The sequence below is a fragment of the Mustela nivalis genome, assembly GCF_964662115.1.
Source record: "Mustela nivalis genome assembly, chromosome: 13".
NCBI lineage: Eukaryota > Metazoa > Chordata > Mammalia > Carnivora > Mustelidae > Mustela > Mustela nivalis.
Window position 1 is genome coordinate 20,550,671 of NC_139032.1, and position 26,278 is coordinate 20,576,948.

General features: G+C 37.3%; 1 protein-coding gene across 3 annotated transcripts in view; it reads left to right on the top strand.

Moving 5' to 3' along the window:
• The window catches only part of LOC309845973 (uncharacterized protein), a 231,324-nt gene that overhangs the window by 202,116 nt on the left and 2,930 nt on the right, over window positions 1–26,278 (top strand). The window contains exons 17-19 of one of the 3 annotated variants that reach the window (XR_014301638.1): window positions 6,904–6,964; window positions 10,126–10,254; window positions 22,185–22,252. Coding sequence is in view for 1 of the 3 variants with exons in the window: in XM_082694503.1 (XP_082550629.1) it covers window positions 6,904–6,964; window positions 22,185–22,252 (129 nt within the window). In the remaining 2 variants the exon portion in view is untranslated. Of the gene's footprint in view, window positions 1–6,903; window positions 6,965–10,125; window positions 10,255–11,495; window positions 11,752–22,184; window positions 22,253–26,278 lie in introns of those variants that run through there. The other 2 variants (XR_014301639.1, XM_082694503.1) reach the window with 2 other exon arrangements.

Sequence of the window (26,278 nt, forward strand, 5' to 3'; positions counted from 1 at the left end):
AGACTTACTATAGAGTGCCTGGGTGGCTCAGTGGGTTAAGCCACTGCCTTCGGCTCAGGTCATGATCTCAGGGTCCTGGGATCGAGTCCCACATTGGGCTCTCTGCTCAGCAGGGAGCCTGCTTCCTCCTCTCTCTGCCTGCCTCTCTGTCTACTTGTGATCTCTCTCTGTCAAATACATAAATAAAATCTTTAAAAAAAATAAAAAAGACTTACTGTAAAGCAGCAATATCAAAGCAGTGGTTTTGTTTTGTTTTTAATAAGTTCCACACCCAATGTTGGGCTTCAACTCAGGATCCTAAGATCAAGAGTCTCCTGCTCCACCAACTAAGCCAGCCAGGCACTCCAAGACAGTGTGGTACTTGGCAGAAGAATGAATAGATCAATGATACAGAATGAAGATTACAGAAACAGACCCAGGTAAATACAGTCAACTGATCTTTGACAAAAGAACAAAGGCAATAGGAGGGAGCAAATGTAATCTTATCAACAAATGGTGCTGGAACAGCTGGATGTGCAAAAAAATGAATCTAGACACAGATCTTACACGCTTCATAAAAATTAACTGAAAATGGATCACAGACCTAAATTAAAACACAAAACTATAAAACTCCTAAAAGATCCAACACGGAAGAAAATCTAAATGACCCTGGGTATGACATTGACTTTTTAGATAAACACCAAAAACATGACATGAAAGAAATAATTCAGGCATAATTAAAATTGAGAATTTCTACTCTGTGGACATTGTTGTAAAGAAATGAAAAGATAAGCCAGAGTAGGAGAAAATCTTTGCAAAAGACACATTTTATTGGTAGGATGGAGTGGCAAGTTTTTAAGCTCTTTATACATGGAATTGGTGTAATTTATTTTGGTATACAGTATAGTATGGTATATAGTGTAGTATGGGACCTAATTTTATTTTCTTTTAAATGGATATACAGCTATCTCTGCATCAATTTTAGAGATTATTCTTAGACTTGTTAGAGTATAATTTCACTTTTGTCATGATCAAAGTTTCAAGACATACTCAGAACTATTTGTGATGTACTTTTCTGTTTAATTTGTATATGTGTTCATTCATGCAGTTATGCTGTAAAATTTGAATTGTAGTACCTTTATAGTAAATGACATAGCTGCCTATGGGTAAACAGATACTTTCTAATGAGATTTATTACACGTTGGGCCACCTGGGTGGCTCAGTGGGTTAAGCCTCTGCCTTTGGCTCAGGTTATGATCTCAGGGTCTGCATCAGGCTCTCTGCTCAGTGGGGAGCCTGCTTCCCCCTCTCTCTCTCTGCCTGCTTCTCTACCTACTTGTGATCTCTCTCTCTCTCTCTGTGTCAAATAATAAAATTAAAAAAAAAAGATTACATGTACCTGAATGCATCCAGATTATATTCTTTTTCAAACTCTTTATAATTTACTCCATTTAAATTCAGAGCTGATACATATTAAAAACAACTATAATGGCTAACATGTTTTAGTTTTTCTTTATATTTCTAGATTTAAAATACTCTAATGACTCACATTTCCTATCTCTAATTAAAACAAAATACCCTGTGGAATACCTTTGCATCATTTACCCAGTTCCATTAATTCTGGCTACTGAAGTTAATTTAAATACACTCTTGTAAAATGAGAGCTCAGTATCAGCTTTTTTTCTGTATTGGCATACTCCGTGAGACTTACAAATGTTATCTGCTAGGTGGTAAACAGAAAACAGCCTTGTCTATTAGAAATGATCTTAGCCAATAAATGTTATTTTTGCTCCATTTAGGAATAAAGATATTAATCTGAGATAACAAAAGGATCTTTTCATTAAAGCTAAAAGCAGTTCTTCTATGATTAGTTGCATATGCAAATCTTACCCAATTTCTTTCATCTTTTCTGACAGTTGTGCAGGAAGAAAACTGGATACAAAAATGCAAGTTAAATCCACTATAAATAAAACTGCGCTATAGCCCCTGTATCTTCAGTAATTTCTAGATCATTTCTATGCTCAAGCCTTCATTCTCTCCTTTCTTCCTGTATAGAATTTTAAGAAGTTAGCCAAGATGTAATGAGAACAACTGATTTAGACTTAGGGGATTCGAAGCCAAATTCCAAATTTGCATTTTGATCATTTAGGAAATTTCCTTAACTGCTATACTGAACCTCAGTTTCCACATTTGTTAAAGGGTAAACATAGCTGTTAACATGGCTTTTGTGAGGATCAAGATGCTGATACGGAAATGCCTGTCATTCTGATTGGATTTTTTTTATATGTTAAAATTTAAATAGATGAACACAAAAAGAAACAAGACAAAAATGAAATCATCATTTCATTACCCAGGCAAAACTCTTTGGTTTATTGATATGAAAAGGGACTTTTTTTTTTAAGAAAGAGCAAGAGAGCAAGCCCAAGTGTATGCATGTGGGGGTGGGGTGAGGGGCAGAGGGAGAGCAAGAGGGAGAGAGAATCTCAAGCGGATTCCATGCAGAGCCCACACAGGGCTTGAACTCAGGACCCTGAGTTCATGACCTGAGCCAAAATAAAGAGGTGGCCTCTGAATCTTTAAGTACTTTTCTCTGCCCAGGTTTTGGAATACTTTCTTAAGCTGCTTTGGGATATAGGGAATGACATTTCAGTAACTTTTATTCAAATTCTTTATGCGTTGACTTTAGGAAAGAAGATTAGTAGATGTACTGAGTTCTGCCAAGTCAGAATATTGGAGTATTCTTTTCTTCCTCCTTCCAGATAGCCACGAACAGTTGGTATGGCATAAGCCTGTCTTTGGTTTGATTGTGGTTCGTGTATTTGTCTGCCAGATGTCCAAAATACTTTTAGTGTTCATTTGTTTAGACTGAGACGATTGGGGGCTATATATTTTTTTAATATATTTTTTTCAAGATTTTATTTATTTATCAGAGAGAGAGAGAGTGCACAAGCGGGCAGAGTGGCAGGCAGAGGTGGAGAGAGAAGCAGGCTCCCTGCTGAGCAAGGAGCCCAATATGGGACTTGATCCCAGGACCCTGGGATGACCTGAGCCAAAGGCAGCAGCTTAACCAACCCAGGTGTCCCAGGGGCTATATTTTTAAAAGGTTAACCCTCCCTTCATTTTGGAAGACCTTTTAAATTGGGATATTGCATGCAAGATAGTTCATATACTCTGGACTCCATATTTTGTTTTTTAGACACAAATGTCTTACCCTTGTACAGTGTAGAGAAATGAGAAAAAAATGAAATTTAGAAAACTATTTTGCTCCTCCTCCTCCTCTTTTGTTAGGTACCTCAGCTGTTTACCTCACTTTGTGTTTCTAGCATGGCCTCAGAAAGACTAATTTGATTGATTCCACAGTGTTGGAATAGTTGATTACTAGGAGGAACCAAGATCTAGACAACCCTATATAGAGGCTACTTGGAATTATATTCGAAAGGGATGGTCCAGCCAGTCTTCTCACTAACATTATTAAAAGTTCCTGATGCCTAAGAAAATGGACCTGTGTTCAGTTGCAACTGAAGATGGATATTTACCCCCAGAGCATCTTTCTCTGTGTATTTTTAATGCCTAGTGGGAATATCTTGAATAACCTCCTACCTTCATGCTTTTTATTTAATTTTACTTACAAAATTGTGACCATTTTTAATACAAAAGGAGGGGAACCTTGAAAATTAATCAAGAAGACATTCTCAGTAGTCTTAGGTTCAGGGTAACGTGGCAGAAAAAAAAAAAAAAATTCCGAATGGTAAAATAATAAAGCCAGTATGCTTGGCTGTTGTGCCACTTTATGTTTGAGTTTTTCTTACTTGAAATTATAAGATACTGTATGACGTAAGAGAGGGGCTGATAATTAGTAATAATCTGCTTGCTACTTAGCCCATTGAAGACCATTTGATTAATTATTTGAAAGTTATAGGAAAGAACATCCATGATCTAACTTTTGAACAAGTGGAGTTGTGACATAAAGCTATGATTCAGAATTAAAAAGAAAGTTTGAAATGACTGGTTCACTTTTCATCCCAACCCAGGTGTATGTCATTAAAATGAGTTGCCTTTAAGTGAAATGGGTGGTCTGCAAAATAATTTTTTAAAAATGGGAAACTGATAGACACTATTGCCAAACAAAACATCTGCAGTGTTGACATCTATATTTGAGCATCTTTCATTTTCCCAAGGTGTGCAAGCAATAAGGAGAAGTAGGCGAGAAATCCACTTGAATAAAGCTTTTCAAAAATGGATGGAAGAGAAAGCATTCCCAGAGGCAGGTCAAGTTCAACCCAAGAACAACTCTCTCAGTGCTTTCACAACTAGTTAAAATACAAGACCAATAATACCTGAGCTCTCAAATCAGTGCTGAAATCCAGCAGAAGGTTGTTAATATTGATATGGTTAATATACATCAAACAGGATTCCTTTAATTTTCTGAATCGAAAAATTCTCCACAGTGTTGACATTTCCTTACTGAACTCCCAGGATTGTTTGGTTTCAAAGGCTGTTGGGCTCAAGACGCATTTTGTTTTAAATAATCCTTCATAAAAAATTCAGCTTTCAGTCTAATATGATTGAAACTCAGCTTGAGTGTGTTTTATAATGCATTGAACTGGAAAGACTATGGGCACTGAATTATTCAAAACATGGTAGGCGAAGGAGTGATATGTGTTCTCATGTGGGGAGGAGGTGATCAAAGAAATCAGTGAGACTTGATATGTCTTGTTATCTCATTTTATTTACCTTTTAGAACTCCTCCAAATATTAGAGGAAAGAAATCAATATCAATTTTCACCTCTGTCACGTTCCACACTTCAATTATTAATGAATGTCAAATTTGACCACAGTTCTCTCTACCACCTGCTCTGCAATAATATTTCTGAGCCTTTATTAAAAATGTAAAATTGTCATTGAATTTCCAAATATGATTCTCCAGTGGCTAATTCAGCTTGTTTTATTAATAAGTGGGTTCTGATGAGTAATACTAATTTAATATGCCTGCATGTAAGATTAAACTATAAATTATTCCTGCTGAAGGTGATGAGATATGACTGCTATGTGGTTGTTGGGCAATAACCTTCCTGAATTAACCCTCCAAGCACACAATTCTTGGAAGAAACTATTACTTCATCTTATAAACCTGACATCATGTTGTATGTTTAGCAGAAGAACATGCACAAACACACACAAATACATGGGAATGAGTGAAAAAAGCACATATGCACACTGTGCATGCTTACATGATTTTCCAAATAGAATTCTCCAGAAAGAACTTTACTTTGCATTTTTAGAGTGTATTAATTTCATACATACTAAAATACTGCATGAAATAACTTACTATTTTGTTACTCATGCAGTATTGAATTTTGAGATACTAAATATAAATTAAAACAATTATTAAGAGTCCTGGGCCATGAAAGACTCTTCTAAATTACAAAGAACCTGATGATTAGAGGTCAAAGCTGCCACAGAATACTTCCTTGCTCCAGAGGCCATTACAATACCCCCTTAAGGATAGAATGTTCCTATCAAGAAATTAGCTATTTTTCATTTATACTAAAAGGAGAAAACAGTGGGGGTCTGTGGCTTGGTGAGTACAGGAGACATTCCCTGCCTTATACAATAAGCCACAAACAATACATAAAATAGCCCCAGGCCTTTTGTCTTTTGTACCAAGTTCTTTCATATAGTGCTCCTGATCAATTACACTTAAATCAACAAGAGTTGCTTGAACATTTGACAGTTGTATTCTCCATACAACCTACCATACCCTAAAGCACATTTGAGAGTTACTGAGATAAAACTGATTCCAGAAATACTGTCTCCAAATTTTTTCAGGTGGCATCAATGAAGTTAGAGGGGGAAAAAAATTCCACCTTGATTTCCTGGCCTGCCAATCTAAGGCCAGACAAGCATAAACCTTTATAGCAAAATGCAAGTAGTTCCTAGTTGAGGATTTGGTTTCCATGGTCGTGTGTAAAAAGTACATAGAGACTTTATTTTCCTGTAATCCTTTTTTTCAAAGAGTAAACTCAGTTTATCTGTAAGAGATGATGAAATTTAGAATCTTTAAATCTCTAACATTTTATCAATTGCTTAGCATTATTTTTTTTTTTAACTAGATGGGACACACACACAAAATACATATCCATAATACTATTCACAGTCCTGGAACTTTTGCATTTCCTTTACCTAAAAAGACTAAACAGTGGTTTGATGTCTAAATACAATAAAGTATCAGGTCATAGCAGAACCATAACTTATTTTATTTGATGTCAGAATAAATATTCATTGTTCTAATGTAAAGAACATTTCTCTTCTTTCTTGCATCCAGTTATTGTATCCTGGACAGAGGAGTTTTACTTGCTTTTATTCTAAAGGAGAAATGTTCACTTTTGTTAATGTGGAAATTGATAACATCAGTAGGCAGAACCAAATACTGTTCTTATTCAGCTGAATTCACATTTCCAGTGATGATTCGGGGTTTAATAGGATTTCCTCTGCCACTCCAAAATCTGAAAATAAGCTTCTCACTAAAGTTTCTTGATAGCCCATTACCTGTTCTGTGACAAGGCAATTCAAAATTTAAAATATTATGTTTCTCTAGTGTCTTTTTTGATTTATTAATCAATGGACAACTATTGAGTTAAGACAGAGTCTTACTGGGCTCCTGGGTGGCTCGGTGGGTTAAACTTCTGCCTTCAGCTTGGGTCATGATCTCAGGGTGCTGGAATCGAGTCCTGCATCGGGCTCTCTGCTCAGCAGGGAACCTACTTCTCTCTCTCTCTCTCTCTCTCTCTCTCTGCCTGCCGATCTCTCTCTGTCAAATAAAATCTTAAAAAAAAAAACCCTTACCATTGCTTAGAAAAAATATTGATGATGAAACTTAATGTAGCTCCTCTTATATAGACTAACTTTGAAATTTACTTTGAGAGGATTTTATGAATGTACAAAGGAACGAGGACCAGGGTTATCCTATTCCCACTGGCCCATGGTGAGTATTTGCTCAATAGAAAAATAAATAAATAGATAAATAAATAAATAAATAAATGAAGATGTAGTACAGGAGAGACACTTGACAGATGACCAACATTACTTGGTGATAGCAATGACCCAGCTCATCTATGATCAAACACTATAAAGTGTCCTTCTAAAGATAAACTTACTACAAAAAGAAGGGAAAATTCAGTTACAGGGATACTTCCAGTTCCACCTCTGAATACAAAAGCTTGAAAGTTGTCATTTTGTCCTTGTGAGATAAAGCTGGACAAACTGAGTTTTTTCTTGGACCCATCAGAGAACTAAGTTTGCAGGATAAATTTCCACTCCAGAATCTGAAGAAACAGATGAATCCAGAAAGTCACAGCTGAGATCTGCTTATCTAGAGCAGAAGTGGCTAGAACCATAGCATGAAAATAGTAATTTTGAAAAATGGCTGGAGGCTGAGTATGGACCAGCATGACAGTGAGAAGCTCTGGTGGCTGCAGTCTTTGGAGGTCCCCCCTTGTTACTTCTTTACCTCTGGGAATTCCACCATGTTCTTCCAGTGAATGAAGATCAGAGAAAAATGCTCTCATGGCTCTGGTAGCAGAGGGGAAGATGAACCATTATCAAATATACCTGGAGATTTTTCCATAGCAAAGTCCCACTCTTTGAGACAAATACTTTGTCAGAGCCTCAGCACTGTTGGGAGAAGGGCCTTCCTCCATCAGTAGCCTTCTCTCTTGCTTAAGGAGAAGGGGCTCACAGACAACAGGACTCAGAGTTTTAAGGAAATAGAAACACTGCAGCCAGAGAAGAGAATAAGGGGTGGAGGTTAAGACAAAACAAAAAGCTTATATCACTGGATATATGCTTGTGAAGGTCACAGCCCAGAGACACAGGACTAATGAAAGATTGAGATTCAATCATAAGGCTATAGAACACCCCCTCACCTTCACACCTTAACACCACACTAGCAGGCTCCAGTGTAATAACAATGGATTACAGCTGAAAGAACTGCAAGGCATACTGCCTCTGAGGGAGAGTTCTCAGGGAAGCCCACTGTCTGTAACTGGGAGAGAAAACTGAGGATGCTAAATTTAGAGCCTTTGACAGCTACAGCTACAGCAAATGTTAAACCCAGTCCAACTTCTAGTCAGATTAGCATAAATTCTCACCCCAAAGGCCTGTTTACCTCAATTCCTGTTACTCAATACAGCATGTCCTGTTTCAATAAATAATTATAAGACATACCAAAAGATAAGAAAAGACCAATAAGAGGAGACAAAGCAAGGATTAGAAACAGGATACCAATATTTGAACTTAAATAGGAATTTAAATGGGAATTTAAAATAACTATGATTAATGTGCTAAGAGTTCTAATGGGAAAAGTAGACAGTATTCAAGAAGGGATGAGTGATGTAAGCAGAGAAAGGGAAACTCTAAGAAGGGATCCAAAGAAATGCCAGAAACGAAAATAGCAATTACAGGAATGAAGAATGCCTCTGATGATATCTTCATGAGACTTCACACAGCCAAGGACGGAATCAGTGAGTTTGGAGTTTTGTCAATAGAAATTTCCCAAACTGAAACATAACTGTAATATACTCATAATTGGAATACCAGAAGGAGATGAGAGAGGAACCGATGAAATATTTGAAGTAAAAATGGCCGAAGTACTTCCAAATTTAATGAAAGACATAGATACAAGGAACTTAAGACAACACTAAGCAGGATTATAAAAACAAATGAACAAAAACCTACATACCTTGTCATCTCACATTTAAACTGAAAAAAATTAAAGACAATCTTGAAAGAAGCCAAAGGGTTAAAAAACACTTTATATAGCACAGGAGAGGAAAAACTGCTTTCATTCTCCCCATCTTGGGGTCATTGTCTGAGGCCCTGTATAACAGACTGACAAGAAGTGTCTGGCTTGCTCTACATGTGACTCTTGATCTCACTCAGGGTTATGAGTTCCAGCCCCACATGGAGAGTTGTAGAGATTACTTAAAAGTAATTTAAAAAAAGTTTTATTTACTTATTTTAGAGAGAAATAGCATGAGCCATGGGAGGGGGGGAGAGGAGGGAGAGGGAGAGAGACTCTCAAGCAGATTCCATGCTAAGTGTGGAGCTTGACGTGGGGTTCCACGTCATGATCCTGAGATCATGACCTGAGCTGAAACAAAGAGCCAGACCTTAACTGACTGTGTCACCCAAGTGCCCCTTAAAAAAAAAAAAAAAAAAAAAAGACTGACAAAAGACAAATTAGCAAGAGAAAGAGGAAGAAGCGTATTAGCATGTGCATGGCTTTTAACATATGGGAGTATTCTGTGATTAGTAAGCCAAAGGGGTGGTTAGAACTTGAGTTTGTATAGCATCTTACCAAAATCCCCAAAGTTTTAGAGAAGTGACAATACAAAGGAAAAGGACTGAGTTTCTAGGATAGCATGTTGTGGGAAAGTAAATTTATGGAGAATCTAATGATAGATAAAGACTAGTTAATAAGATTTGTTATGTAGATTACTCTGGTGAAATATCTGGGACTATAGTTGTCTTTGATGATTAACCTTCTGTCTTTTCTGGTGGGCGGGGAGAAAGGGTGTAGATGGGGGGATTGGAGACTTTTACAAATTTATATCCTGCTCTCAGGCAAATGGGGGAGGGCAGAGAGCTTCTCTTAAACTGTTTCTTCTCAATTACCATCAACTTCAAATAATCCTGTGATGAAGTGTCATGTTTTGGGGGAACATATTCTGCTACCCTTTGAGAGGAGAAAGGAGAAAAATTACAGGGAACTTCTCACAAACCTTGCAAGTAAGAAAATAATGGAGTCACATATTTAGAGTATTGAAAGAAAAAACAAAAAACAACAGCAACCAAAAAAAAAAAAAAAAAGGATCAACTTTGAGTTATTTATCCAGAGAAATTATCCTTCAAAAATAAAGGAGAGGGGCGCCTGGGTGGCTCAGTGGGTTAAAGTCTCTGCCTTCGGGTCAGGTCATGATCTCAGGGTCCTGGGACCAAGCCCCTGCATCAGGCTCTCTGCTCAGCGGAGAACATGCTTCCTCCTCTCTCTCTGCCTGCCTCTCTGCCTACTAGTGATCTCTGTCTGTCAAATAAATAAATAAAATCTTTTTTAAAAAAAGGAGAAATATAGATTTTCCCCAACAGAAATTTTGAGGAGTTCATCAGCTAACTTATTCTATGAGAAATGTTCAAAGACATTCTTCAGAGAGAAGAAAAATCAGAAACTCAGATCTACATAAAGCAAGAGGAGCATTGAAGAAGACATAAATGAAGGTAAAATACAATTTTTTTTTCCTTAATTGATCTAAAAGAGAACTGTTCAAAGTAATAACAGTGTATCAGATATGAAAAGAATTAAGGTACTTTCTTTTAAAGCACCTGTACTATAATTGAAGCATTATAGTGTTATTTGAACATGGACTTAGATTATTTAAAAATGTATTTTGCAAATTCTAGGGAACCACTAAGGAATTTTATTTAAGAAGTATAATTGATACACTAAGAGAGGAGATAAAATAGAATTATAAAACGTGCTCAGAAAAGGCAGAAAAAGAGAGGGAAATTCAATTGTGCAAAAAGAGATTGGAGAAATGAAAATTTTTAAGACCAAAAGCAGATTGAATAGAGAAGAGGTAGAATCAGAGTTAAAATAATTCATTTCCTTTTTTATATTTTCTTTTAAGAGTCTTTCAGATTATGTGATATATTACCCTTTTGTTCTTGCCTCAGGAGATGGAGTATAAGACTCAATCATCCACAAAATAATTTGTGATCTTTTGATCAGAAATCTTATGAAAATAAATTAGCATTATTTTGATGTGGTTTCTGGCTGGGGAGTGGGGAGTGTGTAACAGACACCAAAAAATTAAAAGGAGAGAAAGAAAAGAAAGAAAATTGGAAGAAGAAAGCAGAATCTATAAAATTAATGCTAAAGAGAAAAAAGCTATGTCCACTTAAAACACATGTAGTTAGGAAATGGAAATCCACACAAGCTAGTTATTTCCTCTTTACGCTGGCAAACTTCAAACATGACTGTTTTCCATTCATTTGCCTGCCTGGTAGACTGAATAGAATCATAGACTATCTCATTCTGTTGAAACTGCTGAACTGGTTGTTCATGTGGATTCCAGCACGATTTAAGTTGCTTGAGTGCTTATCCAAGTCCCAGAGGGTGGGGGTTTGAAGGAGAGACTAGCAGAGGGCAAGGCTAGGAAAGGGAATCCCACAGCGTTGCTGGAGCTGTGGGCCAGAATAAACAATGTGCTGTGACCTATTTAGCAAATGAAAACGCAAACCAGAGAAAGCAGCCAAGGTCAGGGACACACATCCCCTCCTGCTGAGATGATTTGGGATGTTCAGAACAAGAAAATGAATAGCTCACAAGAGGGAGTTTCCTTGAACTCCCCTGGGCAATAAATCACTGACTCTAGTGAAGTTTCTGCTTTTCTAAAACTTCGTTAAATAAATGGCAGCGGCAAGCTGGGGTTTGGTTTATATGCGGTTTCTTTTTTTAGACTAAAGGCAAATCCGATGAAGAATTCTTCCCCAGCCTGGCCTGTTTATGTTTAAGCCTAGATTGCTTTCCTCTCTGCCTGTCTCCCAAGGTCACCAGAAGGCTCTGAAACCAGACTCAACTTCAGACACATCCTGGTGAAACCCTTGGACTTGATGCGCATTTCACAATGTGCATTTTCTAGGTGATTTTGTCTTAAAGTCATTGCATTTTATTCAGGGCTCTCCAAAAAGAAGAGGAAAGAAGTCAAATTTTATAGCCCAACAACCATGGACAGCCCTCAAAATCAAGGATGATTTGGGTGGATTTCTATCTATCTGCCTATCTATCATCTGTGTGTATTATGATCCTAAATCTCATAACATGTGCATGGACAAACAGTCATCAGAAAATGCATTGAAAGTGTTCTTAGGAGATGACGTTATTTAAAAAAAAGGTGGGGGGGTACATGAAATTGTAAGTGATGGGGTGCCTGGGTGGCTTAGCCCTTAAGTGTCTGCCTTAAGCTCAGGTCATGATCCCAGGGTCCTGGGATCGAGCCCTGCATCAGGCTCCCTGCTCAAAGGGAAGCCCGCTTCTCCCTCTGCTACTCCCCCTGCTTGTGTTCCTTCTCTGTCAAATAGATACAATCTTAAAAAAAAAAAAATTATGAGTGACAATTTTCTTTGTATTTTGTTGGGATTTTCAAATTTCTAACAATTTTATAGCAGTGATATCCAATAGAAATAGAAATACACGAACCATATATATTGTTTTAAGTTTTCTAAAAAGAGAAACAGGTAAGTTAATTTAAATAGTATAATTTATATAACTTAATAAATCAAAAATTGTCATTTTAGTATGTAATCTACAGAAAATTATTGAATATTTTCCATTTTCTTTAATTAAGTCTTCAAAATCTGGTGTGTATTTTACATTTACAGCACCTTTCATTCAGAATTGCCATATTTCGGGCGCCTGGGTGGCTCAGTGGGTTAAGCCGCTGCCTTCGGCTCAGGTCATGATCTCAGGGTCCTGGGATCGAGTCCCGCATCGGGCTCTCTGCTCAGCGGGGAGCCTGCTTCCCTTTCTCTCTCTCTGCCTGCCTCTCTGTCTACTGTGATCTCTCTCTGTCAAATAAATAAATAAAATCTTTAAAAAAAAAAAAAAAGAATTGCCATATTTCCAGGGACTCCTGGCTGCTGTATAGTACAGTGTGGTTCGACAAGAAAAATAACAAACTTTATATGCATAGAATCATACAAGTATGCTTTTGTCATATCACATGCATACACACACAGAGAGAATAATAATTTTGGATGACAGAAATAATGTAGACATGTATTTCCTTAGCTGTTTTATGGGACCTTGATAATTTATGTCAAGTGTTATTGGATAGTTTAAAAAATATATATTCTTGCAAAATCAAAGAAACCTGGAAACTCCAGAATATTTGAAATTAAATCCCCTCTCTTTTCTTTTAAACTATAGGACTTGTCATAACTGTAATATGCTAGTGTGCTTTATAAATCTGTAAGAGAGGAATAGGTGGTACTGCTGTTTCATGAACTTAGAGATAAGAGCAGTTTTCTTTTTCATGAAATATCTTGCAGGGCATGTAGAACAGTTTTAGAAACTCTGATATAGAAAAGTTAGTAAATAAAAACTATAAAAATAATGAGTTGGTATTGAAATGCTATCGTTCATTGGAAATATTGTGATTGTGATTGCGTGTGTGATTCCCAGAGTATATAGTATATTCGCTTAATAATTCTTTATGTTTGCACACTTGCTGTCTTAGCTTCACAATAGTTCTGGGATGCAATGCAAAATAAGTGAAGAAAAGATTTTTGTTTCTATTTTTTTTTTAATTTAAAAAAATTTTTTTATAAACATATATTTTTATCCCCAGGGATACAGATCTGTGAATGGCCAGGTTTACACTCTTCTATTGTTTCTATTTTACTTAGGATGGAAGAAGGGTCTCCACATGCTAAGTGCCTATTATCAACATTGTTAATTATTTTCAGAATCAGGAATTTCTGAATTTAGAATTTATGTATCTCAGTTTTAGAAATATTTTTCTTGGATTATATAAATTTTCTCTAGATTCTCATTGTAATATTTATATTGCTATAAATTCAATCCGGTGGTGTAGAATGGGGGCATTGCTCTTATTCTGTTACCCAGATGATGCCTTAATTAGATAATAAAATGCGTTTAGCTTCTGAGAAAACCACAAGATGTGTGTCATTAACTTTATGTAGGACTTCTTGTATCGTTAGTAATCATTCCTCTTCTGACCACCCCCCCCCCCAAATACTCTTGATCTGTGAACCTAGTTTTTCTCAGAGAGGGTAAGCAGAAATAAAATGCAGAGCATTAAAGAAGCTCAAAGCTCAAACCAAAAATATATTCTGGAACTAAGAAACTAAATAGAAAGATATTCATTATATTATTATATTTTCAAGCAGAATGATTTCACAAAAAGATGTCGTTTGGGAGAGTTTGTCCTAAGGTCAGTACAACCAAGACAGTAGTCTTGTTTGCCCAGGGGAATGATGTGAGCCAAGTCAGGAAGCTGTCCTACCACAGATAGGTAGAAATGAAATCTGAAATGATCATTTTAAATGAAAGTGTGCATTAATTTGCATTTAGCAACAGCTGCCTCTGAACCGTGCCAGGGATGAGCTAGGAATGTTGACACAAAGTGAACAAACCTTTAAAACTAAGGAAGAGTTTTATTCAAGCTCGAGTTAGGACAGCTGCCTGGGAAACATACTCTCCACAGGGAAGAAAGTGCTCTGGAGAATGAACAGTTTTTACAGGGTTATATACTTTTTTACATCTTGTAAAAGCTCAAAAGATTATAGATTAGCAGGTAGGCAAGAATCACAAGTTTTACCATGAAGGAATGCAGAGAGTAGGTGCATTGATCAATATCTCAAGGACAAGATGGGTTTCCTTTAGGCTACTCATTCGCAAAGCAGATGTACAATACATGCATGACAGGCTGTAAGTCAGGCTTTTGCTTTGAACAAAGTTTCTGTACAGTCATACTGCCTTAGAAAGAAATAAAAAATGTCTTCTTTTTGTTTATTAGGCCTTTAGAGAGGTTTTTCTCTCATCCAAAAGAACATTAAAAATCAACTGGACAATTCCTTGGGAAAAAAAAAATAAGTTCTATTTGTTGAGTCCCTTCTAACTTTTAATTTGCCTCTTTTCACATTCATCTAAACTTAAATGAGACTAGATTTGGTTGGTTTTTGAGTTTCAGATACTGATTTTACTTTTGGGAAAACATACATGTTCTTATCTCTAAAGAAGAATCTTTTAATTGCTTAAGAATTGAAAAATATAAGGAAAAAAATAAAAGTACCCAATCCCTACCTTTGTTAGACAATGGATCTTATTTATGTTAAACACCATAGTCTTTATAACACCCACATGCATAGAGAGACACATTGGAAAATAATAATGTTGTATGATGTGGGAAACAGAGGCAGAAGAATATTGAAATTCATTACCTACTAACAAGCCCTTGAAACAGACAGAGTGGCTCTCCCCTGGGGACTCAACTGCCCTCACCTTGAGGTTTTTGCTAAGGACAATCCTAGCCTGACCGACCCCCTCCTCCAACAGGTCCAACCAGGATCCTGTAAGTCTACTTTAATAATTCCTTTAGGAAACTTTATCTCTAAATCTCCAGGATTGTGTCAGCAATCATTCCCAAGCATATGAACCACTGATATACATCTAAAGGGTCTCACAAGAAGATTTTTATTACTGGTAATAAATAACCTTTCTCCCAACAATAGCTAGCCCCTCAAGGTCCTGGAGACCTTGCTTCCAAAATTCTTTAGAGACTTACATCATCCTTAATCCCCTTTGTCCTCACCTACTGCCAAGTCCACCCCTACTCTGCCTTTAAAAACTCTGACTGTCGTCTGGTTTGGGGTCCAAGTCCCTACTCCGCTGTGTCAGGTATACTTGGGCCCAAGCTTAAGCTTGTCGAATAAGCCCTCATGTGACTGCATCGGTGTTGGCTCCTTGATGGTTTCTTGGACGTGAAAACTTGGGCATAACAATGCTGCCTTAGAAGGATATAAAAAATGGCTTCTTTTTGTATATTAGGCCTTTAGAGAGGTTTTTCTTTCATTCAAAAGAACATTGAAAATCAACTGGACAATTACTTGGGAAAAATTAGTTCTATTTGTTGAGTCCCTTCTAACTTTTAATTTGCCTTTTTTTTCACATTCATCTAAACTTAAATGAGACTAGGTTATTTGGGGTTTTTGAGTTTCAGATACTGATTTTACTTTTGAAAACATACGTGTTCTTGACTCTAAAGAAGAATCTGTTAATTGCTTAAGAAATAAGCAGTTAAGAATTAAGAAAAATGTAAGGAAAAAAAATAAAAGTACCCAATCCCTACCTTCATTAGACAATGGGTATTATTTGGTGTTAAACATCATAGTCTTTATAATGCTGTATCTTGCTTATTTCAGTGAATATTAGTGACATTAATATTTTAGTGACAGTAATCTTTAGTGACATTAATATCTTTGAAAAATGTCTAATGAAAGCTGTATAGCTTTTCAACATAGTTGAGCCATATTTTGTTTAACCATTTTATGATTATTATGTAATTTCAAGATTTCCACTTTTTATAACTAATACTGCATCAGACATCCTTTTATTTGTCCCTATAGATTCACATATATTTTTAAGTAGATGCCAAAAGACAGCAACTCCTGCATTTGCCAATGTCAAACATGTTAACTTTCACCCATTTTAGTATCTGTGATCATTAGCTATATGTGTCAGTCTGGCTCCATTAAAGGATACCCAGACAGCTAGCTGGTAAGACATTATTTCTATGTGTGTTTGTGAGGATGTTTTCAGGAAGAGATTAGCATTTGAATCAGGAAACTGAGTGCCATTGTCAATGTGAATGGGTATCAGCCTATCTGAGGGCCCTAACAGAACAAGGAGTCAGAGGGAGGATAAATTCTCTCTCTTCTTGAGCTGGGATGTCCATTTTCTTCTGTGTTCAGACATTGGAACTCCAGGCTCTTGGACCTTCAGACTGAAGACTGAATTACGCCACCTACTTTCCTGCTTCTCCAGGTTATAAAGGGTATATTGTTGCGTACTTAGCCTCCATAACCACATGAACCAATTCCGATAAATCTCCACTTACTTATCTCTATATTCCCTATTGTTCTGTTGGTTTTTTTTTTTTTTAAGATTTTATTTATTCATCAGAGAGGGAAAGGGAGAGAGAGTGAGCACAGGCAGACAGAATGGCAGGCAGAGGCAGTGGGAGAAGCAGGCTCCCTGCCGAGCAAGGAGCCTGATGTGGGACTCAATCCTAGGCTGCTGGGATCATGACATGAGCTGAAGGCAGCTGCTTAACCAACTGAGCCACCCAGGCGTCCCTGTTCTGTTTTTTGTTTTTTTGTTTTTTTTTTTTTTTTCTGGAGAACAATGACTAACAGACCATTCTGTTTAGCAGAGGACCTGCCACTTTACCTGTGGAAGATCTCCACTACATTCTTCCCCATAGGTGCTGTCCTCTCCCACCTCCTAACTTTTCTTTTTTAGTTGCTTTTCTCTTTTGAACTGTCAGCCTTTCTCTCCCAAATATGCCCTTCCCTGTAGTTTCTGAGACGTGCTTAAGTCATTCCTCCAAAATTAAATGCAAAGCAAAAACTAGAAATTCTCACATCAGTCATGAGCCCAACTCTCCAGACTAGCTGATTCTCTCTTCTGAATTCCACTGAAAAAGCTGTATTTTGGTAAAACCACTGTCTAGTTTTATTTACCTTCATTTTATTTGATAGTAGTGTTTCTTTCTGTTGGGCCCCTTTCTTCCCTTGTCACCCAGAAAATGTATGTATGGTTTTTCTCCAACCCCTCTAACTATATAAGAATATAGTTTGCATGTTCCACATGCAAACTATATTCTTCTAACTGGCATTAAATGTTGAAATTCCTGAGGGCTAGGTCCTAGGCTCTCCTCCTCTAATTTAATGGTCTTTTCCCAATCTCACTCAGACCGACATCTTCAGTTACTACCTATATATATGCAGATGACTCACATTTCTCTCCTTGGGCCAGAGTTCTTTTCTGAATACCTATCTATTTGACATCAACTTTTCAAAGACTTAAAGGAAAATCGCTTTTAACCAGTATGAAATGAACAGATTAGTGCCCCCTCCATACACACATACCTAGACCTTCATAACCATTTTGCATCTCAGTGAATGACACCATCATGCACCATTTAGAATGTCCAGAAATTTAGAATCCTGTCTCGTTTTTCGCCATTCATTTAGAGCCTCTTTTACTGCTACTATATTCTAAATATCTCTCAGATTTGTCTTCTATGTCTTACATCTTGATATTGTTAGGTCCCCCAATAATGGGTCCATGATTAAAGGAGCGAGACTGATACAAAGCAAAGGTCAAGCAAAGCTTTATTCCATGCCAAGCATCAAGAATCAGACTGAACGTTCGGGGCCGTACTTCTTGCAAGAGAGGGTGACTTCTCTCTGTTTCACAGGCTAGCTTTTAAGGGCAAAGGCCATGCGGTTGGGCCTGGCCATGCACAGGTGGCCAATGAAACTGTAACACACAGAGAAAGCTGCACAGTCACGCTAAGTGACCTATTGAATTATAATTTACCCTAGTAGATATTTGAACCAGCCTATCACCTTGGAACCAGCCTATCACCTTGGTCAGAATTGGTGCCCAAAAGGTGCCCAAAGGCAGGGCCCATACTCCTTGGTAAGGAGGGAGACAGTATGCATCCCCCACTGATCGGATGTCTCCACCTGGCCTGACCCACCCTTGTTTTGGGGCTTTGTTACCTGGGGCTGGTTTCTGAGATTTGTTTTTGAGTAAGTCCCTTGGGGGAAGGGGGCAGGGACAGTTTAAGGGTTAAACAACAAGGTTATTGTTTAACCTGGATGGAAGCCTCTGGCCAAATAGGTCCTTACAATATGAATTCCTCTGACATCACATCTGTATTATACATTCATGATCAAATTTTTCCAATTTGTCCCCCATTCTACACTCAAAAGTTATATGTAAGAAACACAAGTATGATCATGATACCAACTTGCTTAGAAATCTTCAATGACTTCCCATTTCTTTTAGGATTAAATTGAAGCTTTTAAATAATGTCTACATAGTATTCTTGATAATGCTGTTTTTCTTGTCTTGTCTTATACTACATTTCCGTCAATCTCTCTGATCTAGTCACCCTGGACCAGGGTCTTGTACTCCCTACTTCCAGGACTGTGAACTTGAACTTGGTGCTGCTTTCACCAGGTATTTCATCTAGTTTGTGACCATTTTGTCCTTCAGACGATAATTCAAATATCACTTCTTTAGGCTTCTTTAAGCCAAATCCCTAATTTATTATTTCATAGAAGCAGTATATCTCATAAGGTTTATCATAGTTGTAGTTATTGCATTTATTAGAGTGACTGTATCTACTTCAAAACAAACTATATGTGGACAGAGTTCTATCTAATATGTTTCCTTCATGTAGCTAAAACCAACATGGTGCCTACAATGGTTGTTAAGATATTTGGGGTACATGAATAAAAAATCCTAGGGGTGTGTGGGTGGCTCAGTCAGTTAAGCAACTGACTCTTGATTTCAGCTCAGGTCATGATCTCAGGGCCGTGAGACTGAGCTGTACTGATTAGCAGGGAGTCTGCTTAGGATTCTCACCTTCTCCCTCTGCCCCTCCCCAGGCTAGTGCCTGTGCAAGCGTGTGCTCACACACACATGCACACACACACACACACACACACACACACACACACTTTTTCTGTGTCTTTCTAAAGAAATCTTTATAAAAAATCCTAAAAGTAGGCCTGTTTAATCAAAGAATATGAATATGTTGCAGCTCATGATACATACTATCAGCTTGGTTTCCAGTAACTTTGTACAATTTACTGATTCAATTTTTTAAAGATAATGATACGATAGTTCTATGTAGTAAAACAAACTGCGTAAGTATTCAGAGTGTAAAAAACCATTCCAGCAGGTAATTCAGGTGTGATAGTCCTTGCTATTATTCCCACAAGTTCCTGGATATTTAAAGCAAGCAAACAATGTATAAATAACAGATTTTAAATGGAAAGGGACCTCATAGTTTGCTCAGGTTAGTGGTAACTTGCCAGACACGGGGGAATATTTTGACTCTGGTTTTCAAAACAGTATATTGAAAAGTTACTATTTTCATGTAGTTATTCCCTGTGGCACAGTAAAGTGTTTTAAATCAAGGGTTGCAAATATCTTTTATTTCACACAAAAACTCCTAATAATTGCTAATGATGCCTAAAGATCTGTGTTTAGGGGAATTCTGAGGCTCTTTGGGAAGTGTCTTCTTTGGGCAGGAGAGATAAGAATCAACATGCAAATGCCAAGATTTGCCATCCTTTTATTTAAGTCCTTTGAGATGAATGATCTTTGTTTTTCCTTTTTAATATATTCATGGGTTTCTCAGATTTGTTGGGGATTGATTTGGCCATGCCTGGTATTTTTGATTTCCTAAAAGTTATTTAGATAAGTATATACTTAAAAATTTTGCTATAAATGTGTTGTTATAGACTCTAAGACATGTTCAATTATTTATTTTAAAATCAGTGAGATAATTTACATTTCCTTCCCCCTCCCTTATCACACAAATATGTAGTCCTTATTTTTTTTATTAGTGCTTTTTAAAAAAAAGCACATGTAAGTAGTGTAAGTAAGGGAAGGTAATTGCCTTTCTACAATGCAGCTATCTACTTTTCACAGTGTGGTGTATAATTCAAGACTTGTAATGGCTAAAAGTCAAACATTTTTATTTGCTTCATTTTTATAATGAAAGATGTCTAGGAATTCAGATTATTATTTAAAAAAAAAAGATTTGGCTGAATTCTAGGTAAAGTCAGAAGTTTTATATGCTATTATTTTGGATATAGACCAAATAGTTTTTAGACATAAAAGGGAAATAATTAGCAAATGTATTATTCAGATTTCTGTGTCCAACTAAAAGTATCTTAGGCATTGGTCAGGGATGGCAGCATATGAAAGTAGTAATAATCCTGGTGAGAAATGTAATGTTTGTCTAAACACTTTTACTGTTGAACACTAGATCTGTCAATGCTGGTGAACACTAAGTTTTATTTTATAAATGATTATTCAGATCACTCAGGTGATCAAAGCTACACCTTCATTTTAAGAACACTACTGGTTGCAAAATTATAAGAATAATTTTTCCATATTAAGTTTTGTAGTAAAGATTAATGCATCCATCCCCTTTGGGTATGACTTTTTTTTTTTTTTTTTTTTTTTTTTTTGGAGAGGGAGAAGGTGGGGATGGGGAGAGGGAGAGAGAGAACCTCAAGCAGTCCCCACACCTGGTGCAGAGCCCAGCATCGAACTCGATCTCAAGAACCTGAGATCATGACCTGAGCCAAAACCAATAGTCTGACAGTTAACTGACTGAGCCACCTAGGCGTCCCTGGCTGTGACATTTTTATATGAAGATAGTTAAATATGATGAGATAGGAATTTGGGGGCATTACTCTTCATTGTGATTCATTTTTTTAAAAAAGAATTTATTTATTTATTTGACAGAGAGAGTGAGAGAGGGAACACAAGCGGGGGGGGGGGTAGGAGAGGGAGAAGCAGGCTTCCTGTTGAGCAGGGAGCCCAATGCGGGGCTTGATCCCAGGACCCTGGGATCATGACAGGAGCAGAGGGCAGACGTTTAATGAATGAGCCACCCAGGAGCCCCCATTGTGATTCATTTTTGCAAATATTCTGGTGTTTCCATTGCTCAGATGTCAGTAACAGGGTAGAGACTCAGAAACAAAGTCTGGGTCTTAAGTCTCTATCTACTACAAGGCTCCTCTGGCTTCCCTAGAGGAAGCTTCCTTGATAAACTGAGCATGGCTAACAGTTGAACTTGAAAGCTCATAGTAGTGTTCTCTCAGCCATCACCTATAAGCACAGCCATTTTCAGTAGCTTCTCTTTTCCTCTGAAGGGATTTCTGTTTTTCCCATGTTCATGCTCCTGGTTGCCAGCACCTGCTTTCCATGATTTCCAAGCAGACAGTGGCAAATGAATCTGTAGAAAGTGACAATTAACCTTTCTTAATGAGAGCATTGTTGACCAATACTTGCACACTGACTCAGATTGCAATTCATTGCTTCTATTGTTTTTATTCTGACTTTCAAGGCACCTAAGTGTTAGTTCCTATGCTAGTATACTCAAACTTAGCATCCTAACATGACTGCAGTTATAAATAATATTTCCCAACAATATTTCATGTTGTATACCAATTATACATGCCTGAAATTGCTGTTGGCCCCTCTCTTTCCATATTGTGAAATGAAAGGTTTATCCAACTACTTTATATTGCTTTTCTACTTGTATTACTCTTTGCACTGATCATTCTCTGTTAGTCTATTTCACCATAGAAATGGCTCCTTTAGATATATATGATGTACCTCTCCAAGGCCTCACATAAGGCAAGTAAACCATAGATAACTATTGGTTGATTTTTTTTTTTTTAATTTTCCTAAATCACACAGCTCTGCTCAAATTCTCTCTTAAATATACTGAAGAAAAATGGTCACGACTTTTCACAATACATGATTGTTAATAGTATATTTTTCCCAAACAACCTTTTTCTGACAGGCCTGAGAAACATTGTAAGACCGAAACATGCTCATTGATACTGTGGTGGTTGGTTGGACTCCAGCAAGGTAATGTGTTTATTGCACCTCTCTTGTCCATACTGATATTCATGATTGAACCAGTCCTGTTGTACCCTTGGCATGGAGAGCTGAACTGATCAAACTGCATACCAGTTATTTTTGGGTGTGCGGGTACAGTGTAGGTGAGAATATATTGGAGAGATGTTAGTGGCCGTCTAGGCAGAGAATGTTGGCAAAAAAAAGAGATTGCATTGTTTCATATGCCATTAGGTAAATCTGATGTAGGAACAGTAACAAAATTAGTTGTGCTCATTCAGTTGGCATATAGAAGTGAGTCTTGTGTTTCTCCATGAATTTTTTTTTTCCCCATAAATGTGGCAGTGGGATTGGTTTATTGTTGGATGCACACAACAGTGTTAGGAGTGGCATTTTGAAAAAGCGTCAACTCAACCTACACAATGGCTACTCCCTTGTCTGTGACTGAATTTTAGTATCTTTCACCATAAATTACCACTGGTAATCAAAGAAGAGATCAGTTTGCATCTCAAAGAAACAACTCACTATCTATAGAAGCTTACATTATGGTCCGTATCTCTTAGATATATTAACCAGAGTAATTTAGGTGACATGTGGATATCCATTATTATCTTCCTTTACCTCATCACCACTAATTCATCCTCCATTTCACCTAAAAAGGGCACCTTTGGGCTAATATGCAGAGGGGAAAGAAAGATTTGAGCAACTCATTCTCAATCTTCTGATTAATTCTCACACTGTGAGAACTCAGTGATGCTTGAAATATAGCTGGGGTGGAGGTGTGGTGGAGAACAGGGGTGTCCTTTCTTAATAATAAACGTAAGTGTGGTTACTCTGGGAATCAGATTTTCACAGGACTTGAAGGACTTTAAACTGTTGGGCTGAGACCTCACTTTGTGCATTGTTAGCAGACGAGTTTCATGCCAATGTCTCCTACATAAATACCAATTGAGCTTTGTTGAAATTGGCCACAAGTATATTTCATTCCATTATACGTATAATAGGAACAATGAAAAATCTTTCTCCCTCTTAGGCTTTTCTATTGCTGATCTAAAATACCTGGGAAAAAGCCTATCTAAATCTAACCATCTAATCTAAGAAAAGATTGGTCTCTTTTACTAGTTTAATAAGGGCAGTTTCGGTGTTCACTGATGCTGAGCCACTATAATGATGTTAAAGGAGGGATGTGATATCAACAGGAAAATGGCGCATATACATACACTTGCACACACACATATATGAATGTGTATAAATCCTAGCTCCTATCTTATGATATTCCCCGTCTCTTTTTAAAGGACCCCTCTATGAAATCAGATGGATAAATAGAAATATATATCTCTGTCATGGCTGCTATGTCTTCATATCAATACCACATGTCAATGATACACATATGGTGTGTTTGCTTGTGTGTATGTATGTGTAGTCACTAATTCATTACTTTTGTGAAAGAAAGAGCCACTTTCCCACCCTCGACTATGCCAGTGAGTTTCACAGTGATGGGAATGACCATAAAAAGCTGAGAGAAAGAGAGTTGCTTTTGTAACATTTGCAAACCTATGTATTGGTGTGTTTATTTTTTCAGTATATATCTTCTTTATGAAAATGTGGGCAAAGAGTTCACCTTTGTCACATGTCCATGTTGATAAGTTGAACAAAATTATTCCTTTTTGGGGGGGGGGCTTTTAGTTATTTATTTGACAGAGGCACAGCGAGAAAGGGAACACAAGCAGAAGGAATGGAAGAGGGAGAAGCAGGCTCCCTGTTGAGCAGGGAGGCCAATATGGGGCTTGATCCCAGGACCCCGGGATCATGACCCAAGCCCAAGACGGATGCTTAAGGACTGAGCCACCCAGGTGCCCCTAGAATTATTCCTTCTTTATCAAGAATATCATTTGCATATTCCCCTCTGAGAGGCTCCTCAGAGTGCAGAAGTGACTTCACGTTAGGACTTGGTTGGTGCTGGGGCCAGTGCAGCAAAGAGATGTAGATTCCTTATAGAGACCAGAGGGAATGATTTCTTTTGATACCTTAGAGATTATTTGATGAGGAATTATTAAAACCAAACAGTTAGTTAAATTCCCTAGAGTGAACTTCAGCTCCCTTTGACTTGTGAACCTCTCTTTGAGCTCAGGAAATTCCTCTAATGTGGATAATTACACTGATGGCTGGCCTGAGAAAATAGGCCACTGAAATGGGCTTTGTGTGATTCCGTTAATTGCTGCTGTAGACAAGCAGCCTGGCCCTTTATTCATGCCTCGCAAACCTTTCATCAAATGAGTAGATTATTTCTAATGCATATTAGATAGGATGAACTCATCTTCCAAGAAGGGCATTAATATATCTGTTTTTTTTTTTTTTTTTTTTTTTTCTCGCTTTCATTCTTTTGCCTCATTGAAAGAACTCACTTTAAATGCAACTTCAGCTTCGGGTTGGTTTTGCTAGAGACACTAATAGCCAAGTAACAAAGCAATTTATTGGCTTATGGGTTCTTACTTGATGCCAGTTGTGGTTACACCATGTCAAATAAAAATAATTGCTAATATGGTGGCGTATATATTTTACCGAGGTCATTTTACGTAAGTATTGGACATGTAGCTTTTGCTTTAAGATCTAGAGAAACACTAATGGTTTAAAACAGCAGACTCTCAAGTCAGAGGTCAAGGTTGAAATCATAAAAAAGAAAAAAATATTATATTAAAGCTTGGGCACACATATTATACCACTTCCTGCTCCAGGGAGGACTGAACAAGCGTGACAATGAAATGATCTTTCTCACTGAGAGGAAATATGACTCTCTTTGGAAGATAGCGTCTGACTAACAAAACGTAACTGATGGCAGTAAGAATAGTAGAGGTTATAAGGTCTGCAGGTCCTAATGCTCCCATGATTTTCTAAATTGAAGCCATGGGTTATTTTTGTGATCGGGGTTTCTCATGATAAGACAGAGTTATATATTTCTTTGTTTGTTCATCTGTATGCCTTTGACCCAGTGGTACACAAAGCAGCTGTCAGGAGCAGCTGGAATTAGATTCCTCTCTTCACTCTGCATAACAGTAGGCAGCTGCTAAATGTACACTGAGCAAAGAGAAAAGATGCCTGAACTCCATGATAATTCATTAGAAATGTTCAATCTCAGAAACATCTGCAGTCTCGTTTACTTCTTTAGATTTTTATGCTGTAAAATTTTCAAACATACAGAATGATTCACATTTTCCTCCAAACTGGGATGTTGAATGGAGAACCTTGCATAAGGAGGGTCAAGGAGAGGAAGATGGGGTGGGGGGGAAAGTAGCCAAGAAGAAATTTGGTAGCAAATTTTGGAAGCCTGATGCCAACAGAGATAGGTTTTAAAGTTTTTTAAGGCTGCAATTCTTGCTCAATAAGAAGACATGGAGAAAAAGATAAATTGAATTACATTGTGTGCACATTTATATTAACATTAAATGTGACATTTTTCATTGATAAGTTAAGTATCACCAAACATCAGAGTTCATATACATTTAAACAAACATATTTGAATACAGAAATGCTCATGTATACAATTTGCAACACAATTATATAAATGCAATTATCAAAATGATTATTTTATTTTATTATTTTTTAAATGTTTTATTTATTTATTTATTTGGCAGACAGAGATCACAAGTAGGCAGAAAGGCAGGCAGGGAGGGAGGGGGAAGCAGGCTCCCCGCTGAGCAGAGAGCCCGACTTGGGGCTTGATCCCAGGACCCGGGGATCATGGCCTGAGCCGAAAGCAGAGGCTTTAACCCACTGAGCCACCCAGGCGCCCAGGCGCCCCTCAAAATGATTACTTTAAACAAACTATTGTGAATTTACTCATAAAAGTGTGGAAATACAATTTTTGTATGTTTGTTTTATTTTAGAAATTTACCAGAAATAAAAAGACCTAGTTGATGTCCTGAAAAAATAAATGACTGATTTCAAACTTCATAGCTAATCCACAATGAAGATTGTATAGGCAGAGGCTGAAAATGCCATCATGACTGCAGATGGTTTGGTGATGAGGCAAAGTTTTCA